This window comes from Myxocyprinus asiaticus, chromosome 13, assembly GCF_019703515.2.
Source record: "Myxocyprinus asiaticus isolate MX2 ecotype Aquarium Trade chromosome 13, UBuf_Myxa_2, whole genome shotgun sequence".
Lineage (NCBI taxonomy): Eukaryota > Metazoa > Chordata > Actinopteri > Cypriniformes > Catostomidae > Myxocyprinus > Myxocyprinus asiaticus.
In genome coordinates this window covers 47,260,103-47,269,737 of record NC_059356.1, presented here as the reverse complement: position 1 = coordinate 47,269,737, position 9,635 = coordinate 47,260,103, and the positions used below count along the sequence as shown (strand labels likewise).

The following is a 9,635-nucleotide window of genomic DNA, read 5'->3' as shown; positions in this document are numbered from 1 at the left end:
GATATCTAGGTGATACAGTCTCTATGTGTTGTAGTTTATGTGACCTGTGTGATGTCTCAAGGCAGCTAGCTGATGTTCGGATTAACCAGTTTGTCTGCTTCCTGACCTGGGCCCCAGTTAGTCAAATACTATTAAGACTATGAGCCAGCTTACTAGAGAGGAGAGAGGCTCCTTCCTAGGAGGGTTGGAGTCCGTCTCTCTTTAGCAGGTCAGGTCTACTCCAAAAACTCTTCCAATTGTCTATAAATCCTATGCTATTCTCCAGACACCACTCAGACATCCAGCCATTCAGTGACACTAATCTACTATAAACCTTGTCAGCACAACGAGCATGGAGGGGGCCAGAGCATATTACAGTGTCTGACATCATTTTTGCAAGTTCACACACCTCTTTAACATTATCTTTAGTTATCTCATTATCTCTGACTGGTGAAGCCGGACATCATTAGTGCCGACATGAATAACAATTTAAGAAAATCTACATTTAGCATTTGACAGCACTTGTAAATTTGATCTGATGTCAGAAGCCAGAGCCCCCGAAATGCATTTAACAATAGTGTCTGGAGTCTCTATTTCCATGTTCCTTAAAATAGAATCACCTATTGCTAGGGCTCTTTCAACATGATTATCAGTGGGTGCATCACTGAGTGGGGAGAATCAATTGGAAACCCTAACAGGAATGGGAGAGTGGTGTCGCTTTGCTGAGCGAGAATGCCACCGAGACGTCACCTAAACGCCCTGCTGCGGGGGCTTTACAACTGGAACCAAAGTGTTTGTGTTACTCGCTGTACTACCCACATCTGAAACAGTATCTACTGGCATCTCTTTCTCACTGACCTCCACTAGCATTCGGATGCATGTCTCAAACTCATTAACCTTCTCTGTCAGCCTGACTAATTCTTTACATTTATCACATGTAAATCCCTCACTACTGATGGAAGAAGCTATAGTAAACATGTGGCATGCAATGCAGGAAGAAATAACATGAGCAGATGCCATGACTTGCTGCAATTGTTTTTTTTTATGGTTGTTCTTGAGCGGTGAGAGTTTAAGATTGATGTGGTTTGATGTGGTTCCTGATCAGCAGAGGTTTGAGATTGATGCAATAATCCATGTAAAACACAGTGGAGAAAATTAATGCACACAGTCGAGATGCAAAATGTAGACAAGCGGGGAAAAAAGAAAATAAAAAAGAGAGAAAATGGGGATATCTCTGTATTTTGCTTTGTTCAGCTTTCCTTCAACCCTGACCAGTCCCTGCCGATGAAAACACCCCCACAGCATGATGCTACCACCACCATGCTTCACCGTTGGGATGGTAGTGCTCAAGTGATGAGCGGTGCCTGGTTTCCTCCAGACATGATGCTTGGAATTGAGGCCAAACTGTTCAATCTTCATTTCATCAGATCAGAGAATCTTGTTTCTCATAGTCTGAGAGTCCTTTAGGTGCTTTTTTGCAAATTCCAAGCAGGATTTCATGTGTCATGCACTGAAGAGAGGCTTCCGTCTGGCCACTCTGCCATAAAGTCCAGATAGGTGGAGTGTTGCAATGAGTCTCCCAACTCCACACATGATCTCTGGAGCTCAACCAGAGTGACCATCGGTTTCTTGGTCACCAAAGCCCTTCTCCCCCCCCACCCCCGATTGCTGATTTTGGCCAGCTCTAGGAAGAGTCCTGGTTGTTCCAAATTCTTCCATTTAAGAATTATGGAGGCCACTGTGCTCTTGGGAACCTTCAATGCAGCTGAAACTTTTTTGTAGCCTTCCTCAGATCTGTGCCTTGACACAATCCTCTCTCTGAGCTCTGCAGGCAGTTCATTTGACCTCATGGCTTGGTTTTTGCTCTGATATGCATTTACAGCTGTGAGACCTTATATAGACAGGTGTGTGCCTCTTCAAATCATGTCCAGTCAATTGAATTTGCCACAGGTGGACTCCAATCAAAGTGTAGAAACATCTCAAAAATGATCCAGAGAATTGGGATGCACCTGAGCTAAATTTCAAGTGTCATAGCAAAGGGTCTGAATACTTATGTCAGTGTGATATTTCTTGGATATATTTTCTTTTTAATAAATTTTCAGCTATCAAAAATCTGTTTTTTGCTTTGTCATTATGGGGTATGTTTTTTTTTTTTTTTTTTTAAAGCATTTTAGCATAAGGTTGCAACATAACAAAATGTGACAAAAATTAAGGGGTCTGAATACTTTTTGAATGCACTGTACGTACCTTTATACCCAACAACACTTACCACTTTGGCCACTTGGGCCAGTGTTTCGCATTTCGGTAAGCACACACCGATTTTAGCTAAAGAAAAGTAAACCATGCTTCTGATTTCACTTTGAGATCAGTTTGTTCTGTGCTCTAAAAAAAACGTCTCCTAAGGATCCTGCTGTTGAACATTAAAAACGCTGTCACAGTGTCTCTTACCAGCATCACAGTTATGCTCAAAACACTGTGGAGTCATCAGTATATCATGACTGTAGCAAACATCAACTTCATGCAGGTAAAACAGGCAGAAAATACACATGTAGTGATATAATTTATAGCTCATAAAAACACAGAGGAAGTCATGAAAAGATGAAAGGAAAAGATTTGAAGAAACTAATTAATAGTCCATTTCTGATTTTAAAAATAGTTTGAAGCTTAGAGGGATAAATTACCAAGAAATTAAAATTTAATTTACTTACCCTCATCATTTTTCCATACAATAACATGTAATGGTGACTGAGGCAAACATTCTGCCTAACATCTCCTTTTGTGTTCCAAGGATGAAGGTAAATCATATGGGTTTGTTAGCACATGCATGTGAATGAATTGTGACAGAATTTTCATTCTTGGGTGCAATTTGTCCCTTGGTTTTCTTAAATAAAGCAAACATTATGGTTACTGTAATGCACTCACTATGGAAGTAAATGGAGCAATATATAGCCAGAACACATAAAACGTATATACAAACTATGTCTTAAAGATGTACTCAGTAATTTTTTCCCCATTAAAAAAGTTTTACTCCCAAAGAAATGAATTGTAATTTTGAAACATATGTATAAAATCATGACCACTCACATGAGATGAGGACTCTAGTCATATCAGTAACCTTATAAAAGCTGTTTTATTCTACATGGGGCAGGGGTGCCCTCGTGGGGGCTGCCATATTAGAATCACATGACCAGCTGAATACTACTCACTTAATCTCAGTAAGCGTCTTGTTATTGGACACTTTCACTCTTGGATTAAATTAATCATGGCTGATTGTGAATAGTGAATTTCTACAATGGCACCTGTAACTGAAAACTATTGATTTTAAATGATGCTGCATCCACACCACTTGGTGTCACTGTAAGTTCAAGATGACACAAACAAAAACTTACTGAGTGCACCTTTAACATAAGACTAGTGTGAATAAATTGCTTACTAACCTTGTCTGTGGAAAGCTAAATCCAATTTTTCAACTCATGTCATGACTATGTAAAGACAGTAAGCTTGGTAACTTTCAAACTGTATGGACAACAATACAAGAAAAGAACATTTTATGTAGAGAAAATTATGTCAGTGACAAATAACTAGATGTTTCTCCATTATCTGTGCTTTGGTAGAGAATCATGAGAAATCATTGATGGACTGATGGTGTTTCTTCACTTTTATGAAGAGAATGTTAATTAATGTCCTTCTAGAGGGTATAAGCTATTTTGTATAGTTTCTTCCAATCTTTCATCCAGTGATTGCATGAGATTGCTTGTTTAATCAAAACTTTAGAGATGCTGGTTTGCGTTGGACAATCAAGAAAGGATCATTCTTATTCAAACCTAACAGACAATACATATGAATAGCTGAATCAACCAAATTTATTCACCATTAGTCTACAAGCACAGATTAAAAAACACACACACACACACATTACTGTACATATTTGTGTCATCAAATATACTTTGGGTGGGTTGATTATGCTATAAAATGTTTGAACGGAACAATGCAAAAATAAAAATAAAAAATCCTAAAGCAACCCATAACCCACAAGCTAACTCACTGTTAAACTGCAGCTAACTGAGCGTTATTTACAATCACCTACACAAAAGGGAACATTACATATCTACTGAAAAGTTGATGATATCACAGAAGAAACTAAATAACAGAGATATGCGACAAAGGAAAAAGACAAATTCAGTTTAATTGTGCTTTTAAACCCTTTCCCAAATTCACAATTGAAATGGGACGCATTTTTGAAGAGGCACTCGCTAAAGTGCTAACGCCAGTTCATTATTGAAGAAGAATCGTTATAGCTATGTTTAGGACTCAAGTTACAAATCCTAACTCTATATATGTTTAGATTTACTGTGTGTATAAAGTCAGTTCAGATTCGTAGCAGTTCTGATTCTGGAAAAATAGTCTCAGCTCTTTGTTTGGCTTTCGGCTTGCTGCTGTGCGGTTGGGGTCCGGCATCCGTCTGCAAAGCCCTTGTGTTTTGCTCTATGTGTGAGGAGATCCGGGTCACTTCGGAAGTGTGGATCCTTCTTCAGCTGACCCAGAACTGATGGAGCTGGAAAGCTTGCGCTGGAAGCAGGAACGGGCCAAGGTTGTATACTTAAAAAAGAAACTGTCAAAGTGGGACACCGCCTCAACTTCAGAGTTTCTTGAGCCAGATCTTGGCTAACCCGCAGAGCACTTTTGCAATTGTTTGTTGACATCATAGTCGTTTTTTCTATCCCTATAAATCTCATTCTCATCTTTCAATCCACTTTTATCTATCTATCTTTTATTCTCTCAAGTGGTTAGACAGTTACTTCAGTCTTGCTCGCCGTTCTGTACTGATGATGGTGATGTCCAGGTATATACTGCAAGTGATCAACCGTATGCATGCGTCGGTTGGCGAATGCCTGCCTCTTATTGCCCGCTTGTGCGCTATTTACAGTCAGTGTATTGTACGATTCGTTTGTGGTGCTGGGGTGCGAATGCATCTTTAACATTTTGTAGTGTCGGTCCATGACTGGTGTAGTCGGCATGAACATGTCCGTGTGCGAAAGTGCCCGCGACATGGCCTTCTCCCTGAAATCCGAGCGGCGTAAGGACAGCATCTTATCCGGAGAGAGCAAAGGATCCTGCGAGTGCAGTCGATCGGTTGACAACAGCTGCTCTTGTGATAGGATGCGTCCGTGGTACGGTGAGAGACCTCCAGCGCCACCACTGTACGAGGATAAGTCGTAGTCACGGTGGGGTTTGGAGCGAGCTGGCGAGAGCACGTGGTCTTGGGACATGGCCCGCTGGACGCGTTTTGGCTTCTGGCGTTGTGCTGGGGGTTCAACGTTCAGCTTAATCATGTGCGACTGCAGGTTACCGCCGCGAGGGGCCAGGTCAGGCAAGTGGTGCTTTCGGATGTAGTACTCCTCATCCTTGTCACCTGAAAAAGAGATCCAAAGATTGAACACAAATGTGAACAAATGTAAAGTGCAATTACAGAAGAAAGTGTCATTGATTTTCCCAATATTTTTTATCTTAAATATTTTTCATGTTTTCCAGTTATTACAAAGAAGAAAAACAAATCCTGCACACAACCATAGCTTGAAAAAACAATAAAAATAGTATTGAAACCAATTTGTTTTTGCAAACTTTGGTAGTGTGCAGGATTTTTCTTTCTAACAGCTGAATTCTTATGCACTTACCAATGATCTTTCATGTGTGCAAGGTTTATTTATATACACCTGTGATCAAGTCAAAATACCTAAACGTCTTTTAACCATTAAAAAAACCTTCAAAATTGCTTCTCCTGTTTAAGCATAAACCTAAAAAAAATAGTTATGTTTATTTAAAAAATAAATGTATTTTGCCAATGGGGTAAAAAAAAAAAAAAAAAAAAAAAAAAAAACACACTTTGGCCATGTTAATGTTAAAAACACATGAATTTTGCAACGTTTACGCCTCTCCTCCACACTAGAACACTTTTTTTCTCTCCATTCGCTCCATTACCGAATACTTCGAAAAACGATTACATTTTCTAACGTAAATAATTTCTAAAGTTTTCTATTTATTTATTAATTAAACAGATTGATGTGAATGTGGCCTTCCATTCAAGATATTTGGTAACGTTAACATTAATAAATGCATTAAAATCTAATGAACTAACAATGAACAAGATTTTTAACAGCATTTATGAATCTTGGCTAATATTAATGTATAAGTATACATTTTTAAATTGTTAGTTCATGATTTAAAGCATTAACAAATGCCAACAGACACAACTTTTAATTTTAAAAATGTATTAGTACATGTTGAAACGAACATTTACCAAGATTAAAAAAGTTTTGAAAAAGTATTGTAATAGCTACAGTAGTTCATGTTAACTTAAACAGTTAACTAATGTTAACAAATGCAACCTTATTGTAACGTTTTTCCAAATGCAATATGTGCAGTTTTGCTTCTCAACATAATGCATCTTGTTTTATGAATATTTTGTATATTGTTACTGGAAGACAAGGTAATTCTGTGAATCTTCTTGCTTTTCTCTGTGAATATGAGGCTGTGATGGCAGCATCTGTTTGTGCTGTAAAAATGCAGGGCTTTTACAATAGCACAGGAAAAACAATGGTGGACTTTTCATTCTAAAATCAGTAGGGCTGCTATGATTATTCTCTCTGGAGTGGGGAAATGAGTGTGTATGTGTGTGTTTTGCTTATGAGAGATGGGTTGCAGTGTTTGTTGAGAGAGTAACAGATGAACTGGGCTGCATTTCCCAAAAGCATTGTAGGCTTAAGTTGATCGTCAGAGCCAATAGTTTCTACGATCTACTTAGGCTTACAATGCTTTTGGGAAACGCAGCTCTGGGCAGTTCTCTTGAGATGATGCTATCTACGATGATGATCTAGTTAATCATGAAGCAGTAGGTGTCTGTTTTCTATGTTCAGATCAGTAAGTGTCATTTTGCGTTAAATACTTGACTCTGTTGAAGCTGTGGGCTAACAGTTAGCGCATGTGCTCCAGATACATTGAGCTGTGGTATTTTTGACTAGTAGTGTATATTTAAAAAGCTTTAGTAGTTACTTTTTGATAGCATCTTGAAGTGTTGCTAACTACTACAAGTAAGCATAGCTTGATTGTTGTTTAACTACCCTAAATTCTGAGTAGCTTGTAGCATTAGAAGCTAAAGTAAAAAAAAAACAAAGCTTCACCAACACTGTCGCCAATAAGAACAACAGCACACAGGCCACAGTTAAGAGAAAGTTATAAGAAAGAGATTAATTTGTTTATACACTATACAGATATTGATTCACCACTGAACTGTAAATCTCAAGCTAATGAAGACAGTTTAGCCTGGCTGGCTTCTGTAGTCGACAATTACCATCACTGACACTGCAGGGTTTTGGCAGGCGCTGTAGCCGAGCAAATTCCAAAGGCCGAATGTGCCAATGTGACGGCCTGACATTACAAGTGAAAAGGTCAGAGAACAAGCCTACAGGCCACGCTCTGGCCAGTCACTCACAGACCCATGAGCTCAATTGTCTATTCTATTTAGATAATTCGGGCCAAATCAGAATGCAGTAATGCGCTCTAATGCCACCCTGAATGGAGCAGCTTTCCATATGCTGTCGCTGGGCTGCCCATCACAGGGGAAAGGTGAGTGCTTATCTTTCAGGTTAGCCGTATGAGGTGACCAAAAAAAAGATGCTTCATTTATAATTCTCCTTGGATTTTAATTGATTTCTCTTTCTTTGTTCAATGTTTTAGATTTCATTGAGTTAAGAGCTGTTGTGCTGACCATCTAATCATAAATTCTCAGCATGCCAATGCTTTAATGTTTAATTTATCTTGCCCTTTGTGTTTAATGAAAGCTGTCTTCCGGCAAAGTCCATTGGTTATTTTTCATTAAGCAGATGCGTTTTCTTTTTTTTTCTTTTTTTTGGCCAAAAGACTCGTTGTGCATTTATAAAAGGGAAACGTTTTACTCAAGGTCACCAGAGGGACGGAGAATCTCGCAAAACTTTCTAACTCAAGAATCAACCCTCCCGGCAGTTTAAACCTTCCATCTTTCTCAATTACCTGCCCAGAACGGATCAACACTACCCTATTGAGATTATTTATTACACCGTAACAGGTACATTGACCTGATGTGAATTTAAGCTGAAACCACGGTGTAGCATAAAAACGGCAAACAGCTGGATGCAGATGACTGATCATTACTGACCAATTACAGATCACAGAAGAAGATTATTATTATATATTATGCCAAAATAGTATAAGTAATATTTATGGAGATGAATGAAGATACAATATTCACAATATACTGCATGATTGAATCTCATGAAACCTGCAAAGTTTTTATACATTATGGCTGTGTTTGTTTAACTGCCTTAAAATGATGCTGATTTAAAAAAAATAAATAAACAAATAATACTGACGATTTAATGTGTCAATTCAATGTGATTAATTGTATAAAAAATAATGCCTTGAAAAAATCATGCCACCATAACAAGGAAGTGCCACTTTTTGTATTGTCTAATCAACACTTTACTCATCTGCCTCAATAATGTGATGTCTTTGAACTATTATATTTATTAAATATTTCATTTATATATTTTTTATTATTAAATATAATCTTTATTTGAAAGCCTTATTAGCAAATATTGATTTCTGAGATTAATTACATTTAATTCATTATGTTTAATTGTATATTATGTTATAATTTTTATAAAAAAATTTAAATCCTAATTTTTTTTATTTCAGTGGGTTTTTATGTTAAAATACTGACAATCATGATTAACAATAATGAGAATAAAAAAGAAAAATAAGCATATTACAGTAATGAGAATTTGGGTAAAAATGTTAAATGTTTAATTTTAATGAAAAAATAAATAAATAAAAAAATCACAATGCAAAAAATCTTGATGATCTTAAAGGGGTAGTTCACCCCAAAATGAAAATTCTCTCATCATTTACTCACCCTGTGAATGGGAGCCAAAATTTTCATGCACCAAAAATCACATTACGGCAGCATAAAAGTAATCCATACGTCTCCAGTGTTTTAATCCATATCTTCAGAAGTGATATGATAGGTGTGGGTGAGAAACAGATCAATATTAAAGTCATTTTTTACTAGAAATCTCACATAGAGAAGCAAGTGGAAGAATGGCTGAAAAAGATAAACAAGTCTGGCTTGCCTGGAAAATTCAAGTGTTGGATTTACCAACAAGGCATGCTTCCAAGACTTATGTGGCCCCTAATTGTGTACGAAGTGCCTGTGACAACAGTGGAGGGAGTGGAGCGGAAGGTCAATAAGCACCTTTGCAAATGGTTGGGGATAACCCCAATTTTTACATCTATCGGGCTATACATAAGATCTGGGCAGCTCCAGCTCCCCCTGTCCTCTGTAGTAGAGGAGTACAAAGTTGCAGAATCTCCTTGACATACAGAGACTCCCAAGATCCACTCGTCAGGGAAGCTGGCATAAGAACAAGATCCACTCGTCAGGGAAGCTGGCATAAGAACAAGATCCGGGTGGAAGTGGGCCGACAGCACTGCAATCAGCCAAACAGAATGCCCTCTTAAGATCAGAGACATCAATGGAAACCCTTGCATTGGAAGACAAGGCCTAGGAACTTCAGAGGTGATCAAAGTCCATCCTCAGGGAGAAGATATCCATGACTGAGCCT

The 9,635-nt window shown here is 38.0% G+C and overlaps 1 protein-coding gene across 3 annotated transcripts in view; it reads right to left on the bottom strand.

Moving 5' to 3' along the window:
• Positions 1–3,832: 3,832 nt before the first annotated feature.
• LOC127449839 (protein shisa-6-like) overlaps positions 3,833–9,635 on the bottom strand; it is a 98,753-nt gene continuing 92,950 nt past the window's right edge. For all 3 annotated transcript variants that reach the window (XM_051713425.1, XM_051713427.1, XM_051713426.1), the window contains one exon: positions 3,833–5,392. In XM_051713425.1, coding sequence (XP_051569385.1) covers positions 4,767–5,392 — 626 coding nt within the window. In that variant the 3' untranslated portion in view covers positions 3,833–4,766. The remainder of the gene's footprint in view (positions 5,393–9,635) is intronic.